At 35.1% G+C, this 27,016-nt stretch overlaps 1 protein-coding gene across 18 annotated transcripts in view; it reads right to left on the bottom strand.

Moving 5' to 3' along the window:
• PDLIM5 (PDZ and LIM domain 5) overlaps positions 1-27,016 on the bottom strand; it is a 210,719-nt gene that overhangs the window by 66,746 nt on the left and 116,957 nt on the right. For 5 of the 18 annotated variants that reach the window (XM_078002013.1, XM_078002018.1, XM_015138814.3 and 2 more), the window contains exons 4-7: positions 25,915-25,957; positions 23,269-23,687; positions 13,416-13,588; positions 12,705-12,741 (exon numbers count right to left, since the gene is read on the bottom strand). In XM_078002013.1, the coding sequence (XP_077858139.1) occupies positions 12,705-12,741; positions 13,416-13,588; positions 23,269-23,687; positions 25,915-25,957 (672 nt within the window). Of the gene's footprint in view, positions 1-11,028; positions 12,165-12,704; positions 12,742-13,415; positions 13,589-14,163; positions 14,182-16,429; positions 16,445-19,941; positions 19,959-23,268; positions 23,688-25,914; positions 25,958-27,016 lie in introns of those variants that run through there. The other 13 variants (XM_078002012.1, XM_015138813.3, XM_078002014.1 and 10 more) reach the window with 6 other exon arrangements.

Here is a 27,016-nt window from a genome sequence, read left to right as displayed (position 1 = left end):
CAGTCTCCTGCTTTCATTATTTCTCCCTTACAATGAATTTTCCATAGTATTCAGGGTGATCTGTTAAAAATACACATCAGATTTACTCCTATGACTACAATCCTATATTGGGCCTCTCATTTAATTAGGAAAATAATCTAAACTCCTTAACACAACCTACAAGGCAATCAATAATCTGGCCCCTGACTACTTCATGTACTCTCTTATCATTTTCTCTCTTATTTACTATGCCCCATTCATAATGGCTCTTTTTCAGTTCCTTAAACACACCAACTGACTCCTGTCTCAGGGACTCTGCATTTGTTCTTCCTTCTGCCTGGAGAGGACATCTCCATATCCTCATGACTGACTCCTTCAGGGCACTCACATTTCAGCTCAAATTATCTTTTTCTCTAACTAGAGTCTAATGACCTTACTCTTCCCCTCCCCTCATTATATTGATGTTGTACTATATTACTTTATAGAATATATCATAACCTAAAACTGTATTTTTCCTTATTTTGCTTTTTCATTGCATGTCTGCTCTACTAGACTAAGTTCATAATAGCACCTTCATTTTCCTAGAAACCAGCACAAATAAGTGCCTGATAAACATTTGTTGGATGTATTTATTATATATAATATATGCTAAACATGAGCAGCGGCCACTGCTAATAAGTGAGGCCTGAGACTAAACTAGAATGTTTAGGGAAAAAGACCCGCTTGGATTTAGGTCAAATAACCAGCCCAGATTATCATCTAGTATCAACTTCTCATATAACTGCTTTTCACCCAAAGACAGCTTAATTGTCTCAGTGAGTCTTCAGTTGATTTTCTTGGGATTATCTATGTAATTGTCAGAGATTAATGTCAAGGACTAGCATAATATGCCACCAGGTGGGATTTACTAGTGCAAAACAGAACTATTGCTTATCATTTTAGGAGCCATACGACATGACTCACTCTTACTGGGTTTCTTTTAAAAATCCTTCTTTAATATTTAGTTTTGCCAACCTTACTGGTTACTGAACATGTATGCTGTATCTCCCTGCTTCATGGTACTCACAAATATGGGCAGCAAATTGTGGACCTCCTCATCCAAGTCACTAATCCTTTAAACAATATTCTTTGGCTAAACTCCTTCAACCTTTTATGCATTTACAAACATGATACTTATCAACCTCATTTCATTATTAAATTCAAAAGAATTTTAAGGGCCTTTCTTTGATTAATTGTTAAAATTAACATCTCCCCCCAGTCTATCCAAAATGTGTTAAGTTGGATGTGATGTGTTTCTTGAGAACTTATTCTGGGTCTTGGCAATTCTGCCCTCCTCTTCTCAGTGCTCACTAGCCATGCTTTTCAGAATGCCTGCTTGACTTTTTTCCAGGTGATCTCAAGTTCAAATTAGTTTATGGTTAAACGTTCACTTTTTTTTTCTTTTTTGAAAATCAGTACTATATTTTCCTTTTACCACTCTTCTATTTTCTTTCCCCTACAGGATTTGAAACAAACGCAGATAGTACTCAGTGAATCTCATCTGTAAGTCGTCTACATACACTGAACTGTAAGTCATTAGGGAAAAGAGGCTAGCGAGAACCATTTAGAATCACTTTCTATCTGGGGCTTCAAATCCCTCCAGGATGTAAATAAACATCTGGATTTCGGTTATTTTTATTTGCTATGTCTTTCAACACAGAGCATTTATTAGTTTCACAATCACCCTTGACAACATCACATCTTTTTTTTACTTATCCCTTGAATAGATGCTATCTGATTGTTTTACCTTTCATATATAAAGGATTTTTGGTTTTACTGTTGGTGGGTGTACTTTTTTAAAACATACCTGTGATTCTGCTCCAACATCCCTGCTAAGAGCTTTGCTGATTTTAACAAGTATGTGATTCCACTGTTGTAAGCCAAGGCTAAACTTGATTCCATCAAATTTGTTTAAGTGTTGCTTCTCTGTATTAAAGCTTCAAGTTCACTCACTGTCTAACCAATGATATGCAACTACCTGAAGACATTAAAATCTTTCAGAAATTTCTTCTCAATTTTTTTCTTCTTAAAAAGTACTAGCATTTCAGGATAAAGAATGAAGTATGTGAAGAGGCAAAATAAGTGTGTACCACTAACTTGAAAATTATGCAACAGGTGTCACCTTAGTTTTAACACATTCTTCTGTTCAAAGATATAAATTCAGAATCTTTGGGAGTAGTCAGTTAGGTGCATCTGTGAGATGAACACTTATTACTGAGTTGGACACAGGAGTAGCATTCAAACAATACCCTTTAATACATACAAAAATAGAGAAACACAAAAGAGAATACATGGACACGTGAGACTAATTTTAAGATAAATGCAATTTGTAGATAGTTCTTTAATTTGACCAAAAGGAAAATGAAGATGTCCAAATATCCTTATCTGTCATATGCTTTATACTATATTATGTAATATATTGGTTCAATTTTCTTTTATAAAATCATATCATTCTAATAAACAAACCTTCACATAATATAAAAGTAGAAAAACTCAGACTTCTTAAACCTTCAATGTGACTGAAATACATAAAATAGAATAACAGCAAAAGATAGAAATTAAGCCTTCCATGATTTTGAAGACTGCCTTTTATCAATGTTCGTAATTAATTTTTAAAGTTGTGATTTCTTTTGAAGTAAAAAAAAAAAAAAAAAAAAAAACTAAAGTGCAGAAGTCTTCTTCAATACTGAGTTTTAGTAAAGATAAGTTTCTTTAATTTTCTGGTTTAATTCAATAAAATAATTTTCTGTGTAATTTACTTCTCTAAAGGTGAAATGGAAAACAACTTATCCAAACAGCATTACAAGAGAAGAATTACCGGTCTGACAAAATTCTGCCTCTAAGGAACTTGGTGAATATTCTGGGATTATGAAAGCCAACTGTGCATATTACGAACACTTTTATAAATAACAGATCTTTGTAAGTGCTAATAGTACAAGTTTAATTTGGTAAACAACAACAACAGATATTTCCAGCATTAACAGAGAATTAAACAATTGTATATGAAAATACATAGGAACTATGTTTCTTGCCTCAATAATTTTTAAGTACTAGTCTCACAAGGAACTGAAGTGTAGTAATTACTTATGTTCAATAGATGGCGACCTTTACATTGTAGTCAGCAAAACAGTATTTGCATAAAACAGTATACTCAACCAGCAGAAAATCAAAGATCAATTAGAAATATTCCATTATTTTGCAAGAGACAAAAACTACTTGATCATATACCCATTTTTTTGACCCGTGGTCTTTTTTTACAGGTTGGCAAACATATTTTGTGGAAATGTATCTTGCTGTTCTATATTTTGGGGTAAATCCAATTGTTAATTCTTACTTCATGAAAATATGTGCAAGTATTAGGCTAGGGAATAATTCCTGCTTTCTTCGCATAGCTTATTAAGAATAGCAGCTTTAGGTAATATACTCAACTAATGTTGTCTTACTTAATAAGGACATGTCACAAGAGACCAGTATGTTTGTGAAACACAGCAATAATGAAGACACGGGATGGGTCAGCAAACTGTTTCTTCATTAATCTATTGAGTGTGGGTCAATGAATATTAACAAACAAAGTTTTCTTAAAAAACTTACAAAACAGTATGTTCAGAAATATGTAATTTATGCTTCCTAAATTTTCAATGAATGTACAAAGGCAATAGGTTTCTCCTTATAAAGTAACTTTAACCCTATTCTTCCAGTTCTAAAATTTCATTCTGATGGCCTTCAGCCAGAAATCATGTGGACATTATTTGGTGCTAGAAGATAGTCTATAAGAAGATGGTTTCCCCCCCTCAACATAACTGTTTCAGTTTGTGTATTGTAACTGGTAACCTGAGTTTGAATTGTTTTTCTACTAAAGGGAGAAGCAGTCACTCTTCTCCTAATGAACATTTTAATTCTTTGACAATTGGGAAGCCATATCATACCTTATAATTCTTAACCATTGATATGGTTTGGCTCTGTGTCCCCACGCAAATCACATGTCAAATTATAACCCCTACGTGTTGAGGGAGGGACCTGGCAGGAGGTGACTGGATCATTGGGGTGGTTTTCCCATGCTATTCTCATGACAGTGAGTTTGTTCTCACGAGATCCGGTTGTTTAAAAGTGTGTGGCACCTCCCCCTTCTCTCTCTCTCCTGCTCACCATTGTGAAGATGTACAGTTTCCCCTTCACCTTCCACCATGATTGTAAGTTTCCTGAGGCCTCCCAACCCATGATTCCTGCTAAGCCTGTGGAACTATGAGTCAATTAAACCTCTTTTCCTCATAAATTACCCAGTCTCAGGTAGTTCTTTATAGCAGTATGAGAACAGACTAATACAACCATAATAAATATGTGAAAAATCAGAACCCATCATTCTTTAAGCAAGGGAGATAAAGGAACGACTGATAAAAATAAGTTTTGATCATTATTTTAGATATCCTTTTGCTAAACTAAAATGCCACTTTATTTATATATAGCATTAAAAATTTGAAACTACATAGGTTGATATTAATATTATAATACAGTAGAAAACGAGAATGTGGTGAGATCAAGAAAAACATTTTTTAACTTAAATTGCACTTTGACAATATGATTTTTCGGCATAAACGTGTGTGTGTGTGTGTGCGCGCGCGTGTGTAACATAATTATCTCTAAATAAAATTTTCTATGGTCTCCTATAATTCTCTATTCTGGTAGGCCATATATTAATAACTTTCTATTATTAATATGTTACTGATAAGATGGCTGTTGCCTCTTTTAAATCAATGTTGTAGATTAGATTCTTAAATTTAAACATTTCCTTATTAATGATAAAATTTTCTCAATTAGTATTTCTATTCAGAGTACAAACTAAGCATTTCATGTACCTATTTTTAAAATTGTTATTCTCTCCTCACAGGAATCACCATGCTCTTCATGTTGAAACACACCAAAAACACAAAGGAAGACATTAAAAAACAAATGTTCATTTAATGAAAAAAAGTCTTTCACAACTAATTAACAAACAGAAAATATCAAGATAAAAATGTCAACTTTTGGCAATTAGATCACTCCAACAAAGGACAACTCCCCTTTCAAGTGACTTAGGTATGGTTTCACTTTACTTTCAATATAGGTATCAATGTTTTGATATTTTAATGTCTTGATATTTTTATTGAACTTATATTCCATTAGAGATAGTGTGTGCCATGCTGTAAACAATTTCCCTAAAATTCAACAATTAGAGAATTGGAGAAATACGCAATTATATGTAATTAGTAACTTTTAGTACCAAACATGGTGGGGCATACTAAAATTCTTATATTCAAAGAGCATATACTCTAGTTGAGGAAAGAGAACATGGAGACAGATACCGGTCATCCAAAGGAAAAAAGGAAGCACCAAAAGAGAGGTGACAACAATACTTCCAATTGGGTTCAAGTCAATTATTCTACTTAAGAATAACTTTTTCTTAAATGATAATCTGTCAAAATGAAGATTAGTATACAAAGACAGTTGGTGTATGTTATGGACCGAACTGTATCCCTCCAGTATTCATATGTTGGAGCCCTAACCCGCAATGTGACTATTTTGAGATCGGTCCTTTTAAGAGGTAATTAAGGTTAAATGAGGTCATACAAGTGGGACCATGTCCTCATGAGAAAAAGCGACCCCAGAGCTTTCACTCTTTCTCTGTGCCCCCACAGAGGAAAAGCCACGTGAGGAGACACAGTGAGACAGTGGCCATCTACAACCATGAGGAGAAGCCTCAACAGACACCAACTCTGCTGGCACCTTGACCTAGAACTTAAGAGTCTCCAGAACTATGAGATAATAAGTTTCTACTGTCCCAACTAACCAATCTGTGTATCTTGTTGTGGCAGCCTAAGCTGACTGACAACAGTGTATTTCTAACTGAAGAAACAGTTTACCAGAGATGAATTTTATAATCTTAACAACCATCTTCAAGATGAGTCATTTCATTGAATAGCTAGGCCTTTACTTACACAGCTACAGTTGCATCCAGGAAGAAATACCATGACTATTAGAATCCCTTTTCCTTCCAATTTATACTATTATACTAAGATTCTCATTTTTAAAGAGCTCAAACTTTAGTTGGAAACTTAAGACATGTAGACAAATATCCATAAGACAAATTACAAAAGTAAGTGTCAAATGAGAGGTAAAAATTATATAGCATGTAAGTTCAGAGGTGAGAAGATTATTTCTACTGTGGGGTGGGGCAGTGGAGAGGGCGCTCTATAGGTGAGAATGTATGATTGTGGGAAGGAATAAGAAAATCTAGGCTAGATGTGATGGCTCACACCTACGATCCCAGGACTTTGGGAGGCTGAGGCAGGCAGATTGCCAAGAGTTCGAGATCAGCTTGGGCAACATGGCAAAATTCTGCCTCTACAAAAAATTGGCCAGGTGTGGTGGTGTGTGCCTGTAGTTCCAGCTACTTGGGAGACTGAGGTGGGATGATCACTTGAGCCTGGGAGGTCGAGGTGCAGTGAGCCATGATAGCGCCACTGCACTCTAGGCTGGGTGACAAAGCGAGACTCTGTCTCAAAAAAAAAAAAAAAAAAAAAGGAAAAAGAAAAACAACAACAACAACAAAAAAACCAACTTGGAAAAGGGAATATTTACACTCAATCCAGTCATTCTCAGTAGCACACAACTGGTATATTGGGCTGGATGATTCTTCCGTCTGTGGGATTCTTCAGTGCATTACAAGATATTTAGCCACCATTAGCATCCTCCTTCCTTTTAACATCTGTACATTACCCTACACATTTCCAAAGGCAACAGAATCTCCCCAGAAGAGAACCAGAAGTAAACTTTTAAGGATGTGAAGAAAACAGCAGGTGTGTTCACACAAAATTCATTAAGTGAAATTAAATGGCTAATACATAAGATTCCAAATGCTATATATGGAAGACTAGAACACGTAAAATCATAATATTCTAAGTTCTGCTTTCCTGTTTTAAGTGTTCATTATATTTAATTGGTAAATCCTAATTTCCCATTTTGAAGCTTCTCATTTCATTGCTTCATTCACATATCTCTGATTATATTTGATTTCTAAATACATTTGCTGGCTCATTACTCTTAGGCTGCCTGTGATGAAGTCAACAAATAAACATCCTTAACTTGAGGCAAAAAAAATAAAGTAAATGCATGTTCCTTTTGACTTTCACATGCCTTTCAGTCTTCCCTTAACTGATCTTTTCTTTGAAGACTTCTAGATGCTGTGTTTGTGATCTGGGTTGAAGATTTAAGGAGAAAAGATAAGAAGTGGCCAAGATGAAGAAAGTGACGAGAAGATGAATAAAAGAGAACCTGTGCAACTGAGGTCTAAACTGGGGTCTACAAAAATATGATTCTTTTGCAGATCAGGTTCTCCAGAAAGCAGAGCTTAGCATGTAGGATGCTTATTAAGAAATGTCTCTAGGGTCAATAACTGTGAAGGGGAAAGGACAGAAAAGGAAGCAGGAATGGGCAGGAGAGGTGGAGTTGCCAAACAAAACTTAGGACAGCCTCAGCTGACTCCACAGCAGCTCTGGAGCTAGAACGGTCCCTTCAAGTTGGTCTTAATTGGGATGAAATAACCAGGTTTTTTACTTCCCTCTCTTCCCACTTATCAATCAGTTCACTGCATGTGGGCAGACCCACCAAGCCTAGGGTCTTGAAGAGGGACTGTCTGCAGCTGAGGTGATTTGTGAAGGGGCTGGCACATGAAGGCTGTTTGCCTACCACACTCCCATCAGCAGAGGTATCAAGTCCTCCACTGAAGTGATATCTGAGTGGGCAGCACAGTGTCTACCACAGATTCTAACTCCAGAGAAGTGGAAACTTGGGGGCAGAAAGTAATCAGTGAGTTACAAATCTCAGTCTAAAACTCAGAATTTATCACTTGCTGCTTCTTACTACTTCTAACCAAGAAAAAAAATACTATAATTCCTACTTTGGAAAGAATGTGCAAGGAAATATTTACTTGCTTTAAGGAATTTTCTGGAATGGGATAAACAAAAGGAAAGTGTCCAGCCAATTCTAGCCAAGATTTTACAGAGCAGCTAAATCCTCAAATTCATCACTATTATGAAGAGCATCATATGTCAAATTTAATACATCAAAGTGTTTTCGTATTTTCTGTATGGTTTTATGTATGCTCTGTAGGATATTCTGTTTGTGTTCCCTACATACATGTTATCAACATATATTTATGCCTCTCTTTTCTAGGTCTTCATTGGGTCTCAACAGGAAAAATATTAAATTGTTAATAATCAGGGCTGGCACCAACTAGGTGAGTGCACTGCAATTAGCCGCCTGACAGGAACCCTCCCTGCTTCTTCATTTTCTAATTTTATTTGCAAGCAGTTAGATATGATATCATAATTTCCCATTTAAAACGTTATGGATAGGAATGGGAACATAAGTGTTTTGTCTATGTACAGGAGTTCTAGCACGCTTCCCTGCCTAGCCTGGACTCCAGTCACAATGACCTTTCTGTTCTGTGTTCTTGCATGCTCCTTTCCACACTTGTCTCCCCACCTTCCAGTCATCACACGGCTGACTCCTTTTTTCTCCCAGCTGCTGGCATTAAGGTTGTCTCTTCAGAGGTCCACATAATCTAAAGTAATCCTTCCCTGACTAAGCCATACTTATTTTATATTAACTTATTATCTTGGTAACACAATTACCTTAGCTCATCTTGCTTATACATTTATCTGTTATTCATTACTGTATCCCTAGTACATTGATTAGTGCCTGGCATTTACATATACAGCAATTATGCATTTGAAAGAATGAATGCTGGCAATGAGTAAATATTTATGATTTATATGATTTTTAAATACGCATCAGAAACACAATAATTACAAAATTACATACCTGGAGGGAAAATCAATTCATTCTATATTTTTGAATAATTTTGAAAAAAAGAAAGAACTGCTACTCTGTGTCCTAACACCACAATTTGTATTAAATAAACTCTAAGATGTCTATATATCTGAGCCTTCCTAAAGGGCACAATGATGCATGAAAGAATGCTTTTGTTTCCACAAATACTATAATTTTTGAGGTAACAAAAATACATTGGACCATGTGTGAGACACTCAGTCTTGTGAATAAAACACTATAAGAAAAAAATGTTGAGGCCGGGTATGGTGGCTCACGTCTATAATCCCAGCACTTTGGGAGGCTGAGGCAGGCGGATAACTGGAGGTCAGAAGTTCGACACTAGCCTGGCCAACATGACGAAACCCTGTCTCTACTAAAAAATATATGAAAATTAGCTGGGCATGGAGGTGCATGCCTGTAATCCCAGCTACTCAGGAGGCTGAGGCAGAAGAATCACTCAAACCTGGGAGGTGAAGCTACAGTGAGCCAATATCGCGCCACTGCACTCCAGCCTGGGTGACAGAGCACAGCTCTGTCTTAAATTAAAAAAAAGAAAGAAAGAAAGAAAGAAAAAAATGTTGAAAACATTCTTAAGAGCAACTTCCCAATTTCACTTTAAAAACAGGCCTATAATGAAGAGTCTGTATAAGAGAGACAAACAAAAACAAGTCATAAATTAGGTCACCAGATTTACAATAATATTTTTGCAAGAAGCTTTTATAATTTTTGGCTAGTGTTTAAGCTAGGAATATAAGATGTCCCAGGAGATTCACTGAGCTCAGGAATTCATCTTCTGACAGGGTCAAATGGAATGTCCTTTATGATCCTGGCTGAATATTTGTCCTCATACTCAAGTATGGATCATTCCATTTATCTAAGTCTGTGCTTTCAATGAAATACTAAATACTTCATTTTTAATTAAGCAAGGTATTAAATTTTTATTTTAATTACATCTGTTTTAAGTTGTAACTCTATACAGGTTCTCTTGTCTGTATTAGGGAAAATTTTTCCCATTTACCTAAAGTTCTTTTGAGTCGTTCTTTCTGTCCACTCTGTAGTTATTCTAGAAATTGGATTATTGGTGGAAAATACCACGTTTACTCAACCACACCATTTATTTTTATGAGGTTTTAATTCTATAGTTTCTCAAACATCATCTTTTGGGATCCTGGAAGAATTACTGGGTATAGGAAAGCCTGGTCTAAGAAAGTAGATTTTCTTACAGAGGCCAGAGACACAGTTATAACTGGGATTGATGTCAGCATCATAAAAACACAAGCAGGCAGGACATCTGTCTTAGTATCTGAAGAAGAACTAATATGACAAAAGAAAGATGTCTTATATATCATGAGGTATACTAGAAATGAGCATAGATAAATCCTAGAATTATTTTTAAAATGCATTTGGCAGGCCAAATTTTATCAATCACTATCTAAAATTAATGTTAGTTTCTCCAAGTTCTCAGGCAGTTGTACTAGACTATTATGTCACTAAAGTGAAAGAATACCTGGAAAAATAAAAATAGACCCTTGAATGCAGGCAAGGTCCTTCAGCAGTAGTTTCACACGAATAATAATTCTATATTGCACAACAGTCAACTGATCTTATGTTACTCACATAGGATACTACATATTGTAGTAATTCAGGGGGAAAAATCAAACATGATCCTTTACCACATTTTATTTATTTATTTATTTAGAGATAGAGTTTCGCTCTTGTTGCCCATACTGGAATGCAATGGTGCGATCTTGGCTCACCGCAACCTCTGCTAGTGAACCTCCCAGGTTCAAGCGATTTTCCTGCATCAGCCTCCCGAGTACCTGGGATTACAGACATGCGCCAACACGCCCGGCTAATCTTGTATTTTTAGTAGAGACAGGGTTTCTCTATGTTGGTCAGTCTGGTCTTGAACTCCCGACCTCAGGTGATTTGCCCGCCTTGGCCTCCCAAAATGCTGGGATTACAGGCGTGAGCCACTGCGCCTGGCCTGCCATGTTTTATACCCATATTTTAGTAACCTCACAAAGTTAAAAGTGTTTTCCAAATGAAATGTCAGAGAACTGTTTATTTTACCCAGTTATACTGTAACAACTCCTGGATGGCACTGTGTCTAGCCTCAAGGAAACAGAACCAGTACAAAGCTAAGTTAAAGGCAACTTTATTACAATACTTTTCCAAACTTCAAAATGCATTTATTACTAAATGTAGCTCTAATATATAATACACTATATTACAAGGCAGAAAGCATTTCTGGTCATATATTTAGCTTCCATGTATTGCCCAAAACACAGCTTCCTAGGAATAGCAGCAGTGCACAGTAGTTTATATCACTAAGTAAAATATTTCTCTGATGTCTCATAATCATTCATATTATAATTTATGTTCTTCTGATTAAAAAAAGCAAAGCTATCTTTTCTATATCTTATTAGTTAATACCTAGAAATTGTCTATACTCTAAAAACATCCACTAGCTTAGAGATATTTCCTTTGATAGGAAATAGGATTTGAAAATCCAACCAAACCAAAGAATACTGTATTTCTCCATTGCACATGGGGTAAAATTCTCTTCTTTCCTTTTCCAGGAGCCAAATCTGGACCTCCTCCTCTTCATAGAGCCATCCTGAATAGTACCTACTTTAAAAGATACCTACATCTACACTGCGTGCACTCTTCTTTAATAAAGTCTTCTCTGTTTATTCTTGCCTCCTTATATTTACTTATTTAGAATAATTTACAATCAACCTTGAATGTTACATAATAATAAACTTAAAAAGTAATCTTGGGAAATGTTAATAACATAAAGGAAGTATTTTCCAAATTAGACAAGGACATTATTTGCTCATTATCCTCTGCTTCAACCAACCAACCAAATTCAACTTATGAAAATAATTCATTTTCCAAGGTTACTACCCTAATAACAACAAAAACAGATACAAATCCACTGAACAGATCTAGTCCCTTAATATTCTTTCTTTCTTTCTTTTTTTGGTTTTACATTTGTGAGCTACCAGCTAGCATAAAACATGTTCATCTTCCTTTTCTCACAACAATAGGAAATTGTTAGAAAAGTATAGAAAAAGTTCTATTTTTTCGTAAGGCAAATTTAATACAGATTTTGCTATGAAGTTGAAAAAAAGTAAATGAAAAGGTATGTGCTGGCTGCTTGGGGGACAAGGCTCATAAATCACTGTACGTTAAGAGCACGTGCTGAAACTTCATGGTGCCAGTCACGTAATTTTGTGTATTTGGGACTAAAGACGTGAAGGGGTATCTTTTCCCTGTGGAAAAAAAAAAAAAAAAAAAAAGAGTGATAGAAGAGTCATAAGAAATAGAAGGAAAAAGGTTCTAGACTAATTCCATCATGCAGAAAACATGCCTTATAAAAGCTTAATTTCACATAGCTACTTTATTAAGTGGCAAAGATTTTAAGGGTAGAGCATTTTTAGAAATACAGAAATTAATCCATAGATCCCTCTTGGAAACATATATTTTTATGCTCAAAATAAAGTGACTGCAAGACAACACACAAGCACATTCACAGACATATGTATTGTTAGCAAAGCACCCCAAAATACACCCTTCTGCCCACTTCTTATTTCAATACTAAGGAAAACACGCCTTAAAACCCAGACAATACCCACTACTTTAAAAATCTGCAAGTTGTACATTTAGGTCACACAAAAGGCACCAAAGTTAAATGCTTAGCTTCTAGCTGCAAAGACGAAATGCCATACCATTACACTTGACAATCTGAAAAACCAAATTGAGACCATTCATGAAAGGAAAACATTCAATTGACAAAAAGATAGAGAACTTACTTTGCCTTCTTTGTATTATCAGCTTCAGATTCTTTCACTGAAATATAATAAGCAATATCCAAATATCAGTTTGTTTTGTTTAACTTCAAAATCACTTAAGCAATTACCTGCACCAATCAATATCAAATGTTCAACTTCCATGGAGCCACTAAAACGAATTCCACAGTAGCCTGTTGTTGGCTATAAACTATAGTTAGTACAACTACTATTACGTCTATACTTTTCATGGGCTGGTGATTTATTTATTTATTTATTTATTTATTTATTTATTTATTTATGAGACAGAGCCCCTCCCTCCGTAGCTCAGTCTGGAGTACAGTGGCATGAACTCAGCTCACTGCAATCTCTGCCTCCCCGGTTCAAACGATTCTCCTACCTCAGGCTACCAAGTAGCTGGGATTACAGGTGTCTGCCACGATGCCTGGCTAATTTTTGTATTTTTAGTAGAGGCAGGGTTTCATCATGTTGGCTAGTCTGGTCTCAACTCATGACCTCATGATCCTCCTGCCTCGGCCTCCCAAAGTGCTGGGATTACAGGAATGAGCCACTGCGCCCGGCCTGGGGTCTTATTTATATTACCCATGTTATGCACAGCATAATTTAAAAACTAACTGTCTCGGGGTTATTTTCTAACAACTACCAATCAGTCTCAATGTTACTCTCTGTGGCAAAAAAACACTCATCCATTAGGACACCTAGAAGTTCACTTACAATGTTCAGTCCCAGTGATCTGGGCAAGGATTCGGAAAGAGCGAGACTGAGTTGTTCCAGTCCTTGGACGCCAGTCTTCAGTATCCTCAATCAGTCTCTTCTTGCTGGCATCACTGTGAGTGGGTATATGATAAAACTCTGTATTGCGCTCCACAATGTGTTTTCTTGGTGGGCTAGGGTTAAGGAGAAAAAAAAAAAAAATTTAATTGTAAAATTATATTAAAAGGATAAAATATCTTCTAGTAAATTATTTATAATTTATATGATTAATCTTCAATGTTCCTTTTATATAAACAGTTTGCTTTGCAAGTGTATTCAGTCTCAATTTTTTAAAAGATCTATCTAAAATAGGCTGGGCATGGTGGCTCATGCCTGTAATCCCAGCACTTTGGGAGGCCAAGGTGGGCGGATCATGAGGTCAGGAGATTGAGACCATCCTGGCTTAACACAGTGAAACCCCATCTCTGCTAAAAGTACAAAAAATTAGTTGGGCATGGTGGCATGTGCCTGTAGTCCCAGCCACTGGGGAGGTTGAGGCAGGAGAATCGCTTGAACCTGGGAGGTGGAGGGTGCAGTGAGCCAAGATCGTGCCCCTGCACTCCACCCTGGGCAACAGAGCGAGACTCTGTCTCACAAAAAAAAAAACAAAAGAAAACAAAAAAAAACCTTTTAAATTATAAGTAAAAAACTGCACTTACAATGTTAATATAAAATAACGCTATTAGAATGTATTCAACAGAAAGATTACCGTTTAGGTGGGATTTTCCTTTTAATTGACAGAGGAAGGCAGCAGAAGAAAGATTTCCAACATGAAGAAAAAGGAAAGGAAAATGATAAGAAAAAAAGAAAACAACTAGAAAATGAAAGTCCATAGTAGTCAAAATCAAACTTCCTGAAATTATTTGTATTGTTCATTGTATGCCACATGAAACATAGATGTGGACTATATTCACAACGACCATTAATATCAATATGCTGCTAGAATGTACTGCCTTTCATGAAATTAAATGATCAAATCTTCACTAGGCCCAGGAGCCAAGTATGGTTTAGTAGAGGCTAAACTAGCAATTCCAAATACAATTTTGAAAAGAGTCTAAACTATTCCTTTCCACAGTTTTCTCATTCATATGTACAGGTATTCCCTATCCTAAAGATAGCTATGTGTGGGATCAGCACAGTGAAGAAGAAGTACGGCATATGAGCAACTACTGAAATAGGTATTAAAAGATCAGAATTTAAAGCTTGGCTCTAAGACTCTTTAGAAAGTCAGTCTCTTGAATATCACATACAAAGTAGTGTTCTGAGGATGTGTAAACTACAGAGTTCAAGAACTTTGAGTTTGCTATGAACATTCATTTTTATTTTAAAAGGGCATAAATACAAAGGAATTTGCAATGTGTATTTTAACACTGTATGATATACTGAGCATAATGAATAGTCTCCACTTCTCCCCCCTCAAAACAGGGCAAATGCAAATTTTTGGAGGCTATGAGTTTAATTTCAAGAGAAAAAGGAACATGAGTCTGGACTAGGAGACTACTGGCACAAGATCTGAGTACAGAAAGTGTTATAAATGTGGTCAGATGTGAGTGGCAACACCTGCTAGGTTCAACTCACCATGAGAAAACAATAGTGCTATCCGCAGGCCACATGACTGTTATCATTTTAATAGCTACATAACCAAAACTGTCTCAGCACACTGGAAAAGCTTTTCTCCAGTGAAGAACAGGATAGAATTACAGTTAGTAACACTGGCTTTAAAGTCAGATTCAGTGTGTGCTTTATGCAAGTCATTTCTCTAAGCTCAATTTCCTCATTTGAGAAATAAGACTTGCATCTTAAGGGGTTATTTAAGAACAAATAAGATAGATAATGTACGTAAGGTGCTTTCTGCAGTATATAACATGAGGTAATGATCATCATAATGTATTCTTTTATGATTACTAGAAAATCAACTGCAATACATGTTTAAGACTATGAATAATCTGCATATACAAAATAACAAATCAGTAATATTTATGCAAAAAATCATAAAAAATACTATAACTTGTGGTAATATGCTAATATCATATGATTCCACAAATAAAATATCTAAAAGACCTTCCACTAATATTGAACAAAACCTAGTTCTTTTAAAAATGAACAAAATGTTTTAAAATTAGGAAACAAGCATAGATTTCTTCATAAACACACTGCCTTTGGCAGACATAAAACAGACAACTCTTTATCTAATGCAAGTACTTGAAAAATTTTATATTCAGCTATTAAACTTATTATAGTTTTAAATTTCTCCACAAGTATTGAGTGTAGTTTGCTCTTAAATGATGTTAATTTCAAGTGTAAGACTATTTTATCCTCTATAAAAGGTTTGATCTCTAAAAACAAAACAATGGTGTCAAGCTCAGATATCACGAATAATAGAACGACACTACCTAAGTAGCATTTTTAGCTATGACACACTTGTAAAAAGTACACTACCCCTTAGATTCTTTGTGTTGTTTACCACACCTTAAGGTCTTATGTCAAATGATATGAAGTTTCTAAACATTTAGTGCTTTCTGGTTCTGAAACTCCAGAGTGTGATAACTATGATGAAAGAAAAGAAAAATTTCAATAATTTTATTTTAAAAAATACATTTGGTATAGAATGTAAAATTTACTCTCAGGGGCAAGTAATTTATTTCAAAATATGAACATTAAAAATAATAATAATAAACTAAAGGAAAGCCCAAACTACAGTTCTAACTCCGGTATACACTGTCCATAATACTCATCTATCTCAATGAAGGTTAACTTACTAAGTTTTTAGTTACAGAAGTGTGGGTGTTCTAAACATACCACTGATGCATACGAAATTCTCTAGCATAAAAAAAAAAAATGCTTCTTATGCTCCTTAACATTTTTGAAAATTCTTATGAGAAAATCCTAACAAAATTCGCTGGTAGTATTAAATTGAAAGCAAGAAGGAAAGTTACAGAGACAATTACAAACTGAATCATTGGTTAAGTACTTACACAGTGCCAGGGTTACTGAGGGAAGAATAATACACACAAAAAAGATGTGATAGAGAAGAGAAGACATTGATGTTCCCCGGAAGATGACCAACAGACAAAGAGGGGAAAAAAGAAGAAAAAGAAAATAAAATGAAATTCATAACACAATGATTTTCAGTGAAGATGTTACACAAACATCATGCTTCAAAATAATCATGTAAACACAGACAAAAAATGAACAAATGTTAGTAAAAATTCTACTACACTGTTATAATCAAGACAACACTTTTGTTCCCCCATCCCACAAAACACTGAAAACTATTTTACATATTAATGCTACTTCAAGTATCAAGTGACTGAAAGATCCACTATTTTTTTAATGCACAAGGTTTTATAAAAATCATTTAAACATGAATCCAAATTCTTATGTTCTTAACAAAGGACAGAAAACAATCAGATGTAAAATACAGAAACAGATCATTTTAGAATCACTTTTAAAATCAGAAAAGAGTAAGAGAAAAATCTTTCAGTCTCACATAATAGAAGTATATATTAATAGCAAGTGTAATTTCTCACATGAATTATCTTGAATCATATGTTATAGAAGAATAATTTGTTATTTGAATTTTTTCTTGTTTCTATGATGAAAAATGTAGGAAGCACAATGGATCACAAATAATGAGCTATCACTCAATTTTCTTACTCCCTCCTGTCCCTCATTAATACCACCCTCATTCACAAGCAAGTTCCAGTAACTTTAGAAGTGATTTGTGGGAATTCCATAGTTCTGCATTATCAGTGACACAATTATTGCCCAGAAGGCATGTCTGGTAAGACATGGTAAAGGAACTAAGTTAGTAACACCTGAAGCAGGAGAACCTCAAAACATAATTCATTCACATAGCCTATCTTTTCAGTACAGAATCATTAACAACACATTCATATTACAGTAGGGATAGAAAAGACTAAAGTATAAACTGTATAGTTTGCCAAATAACACACTGTAGCATTTTTCAATTCTGCAATGACGTTTAGTCAGAGTAAGTGACAATTCACTACAAACATAGTAAGAAAAACTGCCTACCAGTTTAAATGCTAAGGCTGGTCAGTGTTGCTATATTTCCACATATCAAAATCAGTTTCATAAACTCAAGAGAGGGTTGAGTTACACTGAGTGAGTGTGAGATGCAGGATAAAGTTGATCTCAATAGTTTGCTTGCATTTACTCTTCTGTAGCCACAATGCACAGTATTCTCTCCTCTGCCTTGTTATTTTAAGTAGCAGGGAAATAGGTTTGCAAAATAATCTCATCCTGAACAGAGTTGAGTTTTAGATGTATATTTAAACATTTTAAAGTTTAGGAAAAATGTTTTATATTAATGTGAAATTAAGTGGGGGTAAATGTTCAATGGTGTGGTGGAGGGGCAGGCAAGTGCAGGGTTGACTGATTTCAACCTAAAGGTGCCAATTTGAGTATGCCAAACAAATATTTTTACATATTTTAGAAAAAATGCCCAAATGGAACAGTCCAAAATACACAGCAGTGGCAAATGTGCTAACATGATAGTCAGGTGATCTGGTTTCTCATTCTGGCTGTGCTGCCCACTTTCCCCCATGCCCTGGGCAAACTGCAATCTACAGAAGCCTCATTTTCCTCAACAGTGAAATCAATGACAATTTCTCTGTGTTTCAGACTTCCTCTAAGGGTTGATGTTTAGCATATTTGAAGACACTTTGAAAACTACACAAATACAGGTTTACTGTTGGAAAAGATTACCCAACTGCTCAAAAAAAAAAGGGGGGGGGGAGTATCTAACCCAATTGTAGTATATGTACATCAACTGATTCATATAGCTTCAATTCAATTCTATAATCATTAAGAATAAATACGAATCCAAAGTTACAGAAATAAGCCCAATCACAAGCAGGTGACATAGGGAAACACACATCAAAATTTGGCTTCAAAAGACCTAGGCTCAAATCTTAGCTCTATTACTTATAAGATGTGTGACTTGAGAAAAGTATGTAATCTCTTGGCATCAGAGTTTAGAGAACCAAATCACATAATGCATTTAGAAACACCTAGAACAATGCATAGTAATACCTAACAGATTAATGAATCTTAATCTTGAATTTAAAAAAATTCTATCTAACCTAAATGCTTGTTTTTCCAAATCCCATTCTCCCCCTTTACAAGTCAAACATTTTTACACTGGAATCTAGTAACTAGCCTAAATCTCCATCCAGAAGAATTAACTTTAAATGGACATAAAATAGAACAGGGTTTGGGGATGTTTACACTGGTATGCAATACTCCTATATATATAAAACGTAAAACTGTTCAATTAGTGAGACCATAGCCACACTGGAATGAAGTTGCTCTGATAATTCAGTAGTTGATTCTCTTGGATGTGTCCCAGGAGAGATACTTCGTATGTCCAATTCTACTTTATAGGATGATGGTAAAAAAAAAAAAATTTAGTACACGTTCAGAATAACTATAAGTTAACTAATAAAAATTATTTTAGGTTCTTATCTAATGTGATTTTTACCTATTTTTTGTTGTTGTTGTTGTTGTTGAGACAGAGTCTCGCTTTGTCGCCCAGACTGGAGTGCAGTGGCCGGATCTCAGCTCACTGCAAGCTCCGCCTCCCGGGTTCACGCCATTCTCCTGCCTCAGCCTCCCGAGTAGCTGGGACTACAGACGCCCGCCACCTCGCCCAGCTAGGTTTTTGTATTTTTTAGTAGAGACGGGGTTTCACCGTGTTAGCCAGGATGGTCTCGATCTCCTGACCTTGTGATCCGCCCGTCTCGGCCTCCCAAAGTGCTGGGATTACAGGCTTGAGCCACTGCGCCCGGCCGATTTTTACCTATTTTTAAAGCTAGTAATCATCAGCCAGTGTAGTGTCAATACCAATGGAACACAAAAGTGAGGTTTGAAAGTTATACCATAGTGATTCCCAACATCTACACCAATAGTGACATTTAATCAGTTGGTATTTATCTCTCTTAACAAATTTCAAAAGTATGTGGACTTTCTACTATCCACTGACACACAACTGTACCTATAGAGGTCTGAACCTGTCAGCAACATTGAATTAAAACTCTCTAGAAAAATCATAAAAGTTCTTAAGAGACCTTACCATTGGCTTTTGACACTGATTTGGACATCAACTCAGTTTTACATGTTATTCACTAGTTGTATAAATGTTTATGCTTTCTCTTCTGTCTTTGTGTTCTACCAGTCTCGACTAATATAAATTACATTCTCCCAAGCACTGTTTCTTTTAAGCCAATACATAGCAAAACCCACACACATTTTATGACTTATGTTAAACACTACTATTTATTACTATAAAGCAATTCACCACAACATAGCAATACAAACCAAGCTTACTGAAAATACTAAATGTGGTTATTCTAAATTATGGCTCTTTTGCAAAATTTAACTTAATTTTGCAAAAATCAGGCATTCATGCTGTTTACTCATATATAAATCACCATATTTCCTCTCCAGTAATGTGGATACTAACTTTGTCACTTGTGTTTTCTGCAAAGAGAAAAGTATTTTAAAATATTACTACACTATCATTATTTTTTTAATCTTCCAAGGCCAGGTTCTTCAAAATACCACACAGGAGCTGTTAGAAGAAATTTCAGTCCAACAAAATTAAAATTATTATAACAGACTAAAAGACTTACCTCTTGAAAGCAGTGGCACATTATAATGCAAGGATATATGGAAAAGGAAAACGTAAATCACTTAAACTACTTGATGCAAAACAGCAATCCTTCCAGTTTGAAATATAAAGTCCCACTTTGCTCTTAGTAGAGTAAGGAGAGTAGTAAAGAAAGCAGCCAGTCATGACCAATAATTTGTACATACAGAAGAAAGGTTTAAAGTTTCTTAACATGCCTTAATCCTTACTCATAGGAAGAAACAGGAATGCTTACATACTATTAATTTAAAATATTCTAAAAATATCAACATTATGTACAGATTTCATGCTATTAGGATGAACATCTAATTATTTCTTAGTAATGATGCTTCATTAATACGCATCTGTTTATGTCTTATGTTTATCAATGTTATACAAATCTGTGTGGAATAGCTATCAAATTAGCTTAAAAACTAAAAACTGATAGTCCTCCTGGTGCTTTGAGGAAAAAGACAACCTAAGCATTTAACTTTACATCCTTCTGAACTCTTACCATTTTTGGTCATTGGTATGTATTTTTTTTTTAATTAAAAAGTAACTAATATTAAGTAACAACTCTCGACTTTAAAAGAGTTTTGTTGTAGGTATTTTGCAACATTATAAAAATCTGGGAAATATAATAGTAACAAGTTTGACACTGACTCCAGAAAAAGTTTCACAACTTATGCAAAAAATGCATCCATTAACAGCACAGAACACCCACTCTTCAAAATGACACATCACTGACTAGTAAAGCATGTAATTTATTTTTATTTCTACAATCTAAATATTGTGAGAGAAAGGGCACTACCAATGAATGTGTCTCAGAGTTTCACAGACAACACACTTTAGTTTCAGAGTAATCAAGTTTTTATTGTCCTAACATCTAGACATTTTAAAATCAAGCTATTTTTAAATATATGCAGTTTGCAAATGCAAAGCAGTAACTTGCCTGAAAATGATGCAAAATATGTAGTAATCTCTTTTCTCCTGAATTTTGCACAGTGCTGGACAGCAGGCATGTGCTTAATAAACATGGTCAATTGATTAAGAAGCCATCATAAAGGCTCTATAATACTGCCTAGTTTCAGTTTAAAAATAATAAGCTTTAAATCATTTCAAGTTTTATCACCAAAGCCGTGCTTACAAAACACAAAACTTAAGCTTGGTATTTTCAGATGTTTTAAAAGCAGTACTTTTCCATAACCTCAGTTTGCTTTTAACTCTACAACTTTCCATTAAGAAGAGTTTTTTATGAGATTTCAAGAAGTGCTAGTAGAAAAGATTTTAGTTAAGACACTTCCTTCAATGGATGTTTTTCTACTGAACTTGGAATTTAATAAACGTAATAAACTTCTGTTTTAGTCTTCTGTGTGGTTTGCATTTAACAGACAGCATCTTTCTTTGCAGGGTATCTACCCTGATTACTCGAAAATATATTGTCTTAAACATACTTAAAAAAAAAAAAATTACACCTGAACACTCCGTACTGTTTCTCTTCCTCACATGAAAGAAAAAATAACATTCTGTTTTGAAGGATACTAGTTTTCCTCTCTCTTTCTCTCTCTAAATATATATATATATATATTTAAATATATATAAGTATATATTTAAATCTCTATATATATAGAGAGAGAGGACTTTATATATATATATATATATATATATATATATATGAGAGAGAGAGAGAGAGAGAGAGAGAGAGAGAGGACTTTAGAAAGCCACCCACAACCTCGAGACCGTATGTACAGCCCAGGAGCTGTTCTTCCAGAGCTCCTGCTCTCCCTTCTCTCAGCAGCAGCCTGGAGTTTTGCCACCTTCTCTTTCAAAGCCCCAAAGTTGCCATGGCAGCAGTGCTACAGAAAGCACAGCCTCTTCATTACAGGAATTAACATTTGGAAGGGATTATCTCAGAGAATGGACCTATCCACACAATTATTTTAATTATATTTTCCTGGGAACTGGCATTGGTAAAAATCACCAGGCCTGTAGACTATTTTCCTTTGTTTTCCTTTTAAGGTACATTTTTGTCACAATAAATCTGATCAAAATGATTTTAAATAAATGACTGCCTTAAAGTATCACCCCTGAATTCCAAAAGGAACAGAAAGACCATCATTATTTTCTCTCTTTCCTTCTTTAGTTTTTACTTTGCAAGTAGGATTATATTATAGAAAAGAATTATTTTTTAAAAAGATACTGTACATGACCTCTCATGGCCAACTTAAATCCTTGCTCCTCAACATAAATTCCTATCTGATAACATTACATTTGAACTGGAAGTGTTAAAAAAATAAATAAACAAATAATTAAAGGTTGCTGAAAGAGAGATGTGTGATCTTATAACTATGTGTAGTTCAAATAAGTTAATAACTTCAACCAATTTTTTAAATAAATACATACCCCCGAAAGGGAAAAACAATATGAAACAGATTTTCAAAATGTTCTGCTAACATGATATATTTAGTGTCCAATAGTTTAAATTTACTCATTTTAAAAAACCTTTACAATGAATATAATTTTTATATTCATTGTATTTTTATAATTTTATAATTTGCTTCTAATGCTTTCTAAGCATGCCTTGTTTCATTACTGTCTGCTTTTAAAGAATAAATTCTAACTTAAACTTATCTGAAAACAATGTTGTTAGCTCTCTGCTCTAAGCTAATGCTTCATATATAGACATGAGTCAAAAGTAGACTGGTTTTCCTAAGATTACTTTCTAGAAAAAAAATCACTTACAAATTCATGATTTACCCTCTCCTTAGGATGAGCTGCATAAGGTGACAACAACTGTAATCACTGTTTGAACTTTTGGTGGCCTGTTTAAAAGGATGAAAAAATTGAGGAAGAAAGATTCAAGATTTGCCTTGCATTATAACTGCCAGCTGCTCAATGCTGTGTCAGGACTTGCAGAAAATGAGTTACAGAGATGTTACATGGTTCAGAACATGTCAAAATGCACAAGTAGGTTTTGAATAAGTGATAATTGCTTTGCAGAAAGTACCCTATGTATATAAAAGCCATATGTTAATGAGGCAAATAACACTTCATCTCCCTTCAAAGAAAGCTGGTTTTGGGGGAGGGGAATGTAGATTATTTCCTGGAAATTACCTGAAAGAAGAGTTCTGGTAAGAGCAGAAAGCACCCTTAGCCACCTACCCATTTTGCTGTTTACTGTCACCCTGGGATCCTCTTCTCTGTCCCTCTGCTAGCTCCTGAGAAGTCTCGGAACACACGCTGGTGACTGTGGGCTGCCGTGGGACATTAACTGCAGTTTTACCAGCGCTCAGTGCAGATGGAGACTGGTCAGCACTAAGATTGGCATTAGCATGCAGTCCAGATGCAGCAAACGGGGGAGGAGTGACGGCAGCCACGGGTGAAGGGGAAGCATGTGATGAAGTGGTCGCATGGGCTGGGGTGAAGGCAGACGATGGTGATGGGATGGATGTGACTTTTGGTGAAGACACAGAACCAAAAGGCCGTGGTGCCTTATTGTAGGCCATGTTGTTTGTGGAAGTGACTTTGGACACAGCAGGAGATGTAATGGGCACAGGTTTAACTACTTCTTTAGGTTCTCCCTATGTAAAACAAAAATAAACATACACAAAACCACACCAAACACATGCAAAATATATTTCACTAAAAAGAACACAGAGCTGATTTTTTAAAAGACAAACACAATCAGGTTAGCAGCTCAAACATCACATTTCCAAATAAAAACAATGGGCTGATAAAGCATAGCATGCATGCTAACTAGTCCCAACATGCATAACACAGATGCACACACTAAGTATAATTTTTAAAAATAAAAATAAAAGTAGTTTCAAAATATTTCGGAAATACAGCAGGAAAACTATCAGAAAGCGTAAAGCCCATCATCAGTTTCAACCTAGGTATACTCCAAAGAAAAAAATTTTAAATACCCTACGATAAAAAAAGCATTGCTAACTGAGGTGGTTTTTTATTTTAAAATATCCAAAGCCCATCTTTCCATCTTTCAAAGCCCATAGTTTCATTTTTCAAACATGTTTAATTTCTCTCCAGAGTGGAATTATTTGTTTCATGCAGGAGAATCAGCACATTTATAACTCTTTAAGTTAAAAAACAAAACGAACAAAAACAAAACAAAACAAAAGAAACAACAGGGAATAAGTTTCACCTAACTCAGTAATGTGCAAGCTCTAATTAATAATCTTAAAGAATGTGAAAAAAAAAACTTTAAAAAGCAAGCAAATAAAACAAAATCATTTCTTTCCTGTAATCCACCTCCGTTTCTCTCTCTGAATGTTTTAAGACACAATTCAGAGATAGAATAAAATTCTTTTCCTTTTCCAAAATAAATATCTAATAGTTACATGAAGAAAAAAAAAATCTTCAATATTTCCTCATTGTCAGCAGCCAAAGAAAAAACAACTAGTAAGAAAGGTCAGCTCCTCCTAAAATTACCAGAATTTGTATTTGCAAATCCTTATTCTAAAACATATTTAAAGTTAAAATCAGACTAAGCTTCTACAACATTCAAGAATAAATCCCAGGAGCGGGGATAACTCCAAGGTAGAGCATTAGACTTCGGATCAAGAATAAATCCCTACTCTACCCTACCATATCAAAAGAAAATCAATCAAATTTTTGAAAAATCACAGAATGGTGGTTCTCTGTTTAATTTTAAGAAAAAAGGTAATCTCAATTCATCCTTTTTTTTTGAGATGGAGTCTTGCTCTGTCGCTGAGGCTGGAGTACAGTGGTGAGATCTCAGCTCACTGCAATTTCCACCTCCCGGGTTCAAGCGATTCTCCCACCTCAGCCTCCTGGCTAGCTGGGACTACAGGTGCGTGCCACCATGCCCGGCTAATTTTTTCATATTTTTAGTAGAGACGGGGTTTCACTGTGTTAGCCAGGCTGGTCTCAAACTCCTGACCTCGTGATCCGCCCGCCTCGGCCTCCCAAAGTGCTGGGATCCGGGCGTGAGCCACCGTGCGCAGCGTCAATTCATCTTACAGAAAGAAGAAAACTAATTGAGAAGAATAAGTAGCTTAGTGCCCACACGAATCAATACAGGTTGAGTATCCCTTGTGTAGACAGCTTGGGACCAGAAGCATTCAGATTTCAGATATTCTCAGATTTTTGAATCTTTGTAGAATGCAGGAGCATCCCTAATCCAAGAATCCAAAATCTGAAATGCTCCAATGGTCATGTGAGCATGTCAGTACACAGAAAGTTTGGGATTTTGGAGCATTTTGGATTTTCTAATTAGGGATGCTCAATCTGTATAATGAGTAGTTCAATAAATGGGCACAAACAAAATTAGGGAGAAAGCACCCAGAAGCATAAAACAGATATATATGAATAGTAGTTTGAAATTATTCTGAAGACATATATGCAAGAAAATGGATACTTGCCAATAACCTAAGAATACTCTGAAATGTAATTAAGCACTTATTAATAAAATGTTATTAAAGACTTATTGTGATAATAATTTTCAGTAACCACTTATTTATTCTCTTTAGAAAATATATGGATATTGATAAAGATGGGCACATCAAAATGAACAGAAATGTAGGAAATCTGACATAAGTTATTGTAATATATGGCTTTGGAAATAATGTTTTATAACATGTATAATTACAAATGGTATGTGCTGATCTCCATTTTCCTCCTCATCCCTGAAGGAAAAGAACTACAAGGAAAATTGCACTGAGACTATAAATTAAATGAATGTCAGTATGGTCTGAGACAGAAATGGGAATTACAGTAGCTCAGCAAGGACAATCAAATGATACCCTGGATGCTAGCTTAGAAACATACCTTTTGAACAGGAACCGGCTCAGGCTTGGGTGTAGCAGATGCTCTGGGGAAAAAAGAAAGAAAAAGAAAAAAAAAAATGAATTTTTATAAACTTGCAGACTTCTTAATGGAATTTTTACTATTATAAGCCTTAATATACTGAATCATTGGAATTTATAGTTTCATAATTCATAGTTTTTACTATTCACAATCTTCCAATTTGTTCGTGTAAATCAAATGCTGCAAGATTCAACATTTTACACACTAGGTATTCAATAGCAGTCTCTGGTTCTCTACGCATTCAACTGAGGAATGACAAACATCAATCCTGTTTGTGAGTGCACCCATGTTTAATCGTTAAGGCTATCCCCCATCTAAAAGGGTAAAGTATAATAAACATGACCTTCTGATCTTTGAGTGGCTCCTCAACCATCTAATCTGACTCCTATCTCCAATAGTATCTGTCTTTTCTCCTAACATCCATGAACAACATCCACAGGATATTGGGTCTCTGTGAAGATGCTGAATACATTCTGGTTGAATTGGGTCAATGAATGAATATTTATTCTGTATTCCTATTCTTAAGTGTTTATGCAAGTTAATACATTTATTTTGCTAAAAGTAAACTGTAAGTTCTTCTACTAGGCTATAATTTCAGTAAAGGCAATGACCATGTCCCATCTGTATATGTATCAGCATAGTGTCTGGAATGTAATAGGTCATCAGTGATGAGTATGTAAAAGAGAGAGTGAAGAAAAAGACAAAAATTTATGTATATATTTCCAAATTCAAATTAATTTTTATTTTAAATATATGCTTTTGTATTATGTTATTATTGTGCCTTTGGTTAGCATGGGCTCAACAGTAACAATAATTAATTTGGAGAAATTATCTCTTATAATCTTAACTATACCCAAGTAAAAGCTATCGTTATCCTAATTTTTCAGAGAAGAAACCTCAAAAGAAGTGTAGGTAAATTACTTAAGATGGAGCTGAGGTCCACAATTGTTAAATATAACAATATACTGGTTGTATTCAAGGACAGGAACTAAATGACTGGGAAAGCCTCTAACGTTTTAAAGCCTATTTACTTAGTGTTAAGGTATATGTTACGTTTAATATG

Source organism: Macaca mulatta, chromosome 5, assembly GCF_049350105.2.
Source record: "Macaca mulatta isolate MMU2019108-1 chromosome 5, T2T-MMU8v2.0, whole genome shotgun sequence".
NCBI lineage: Eukaryota > Metazoa > Chordata > Mammalia > Primates > Cercopithecidae > Macaca > Macaca mulatta.
This window is presented reverse-complemented; position numbering and strand designations above follow the sequence as displayed.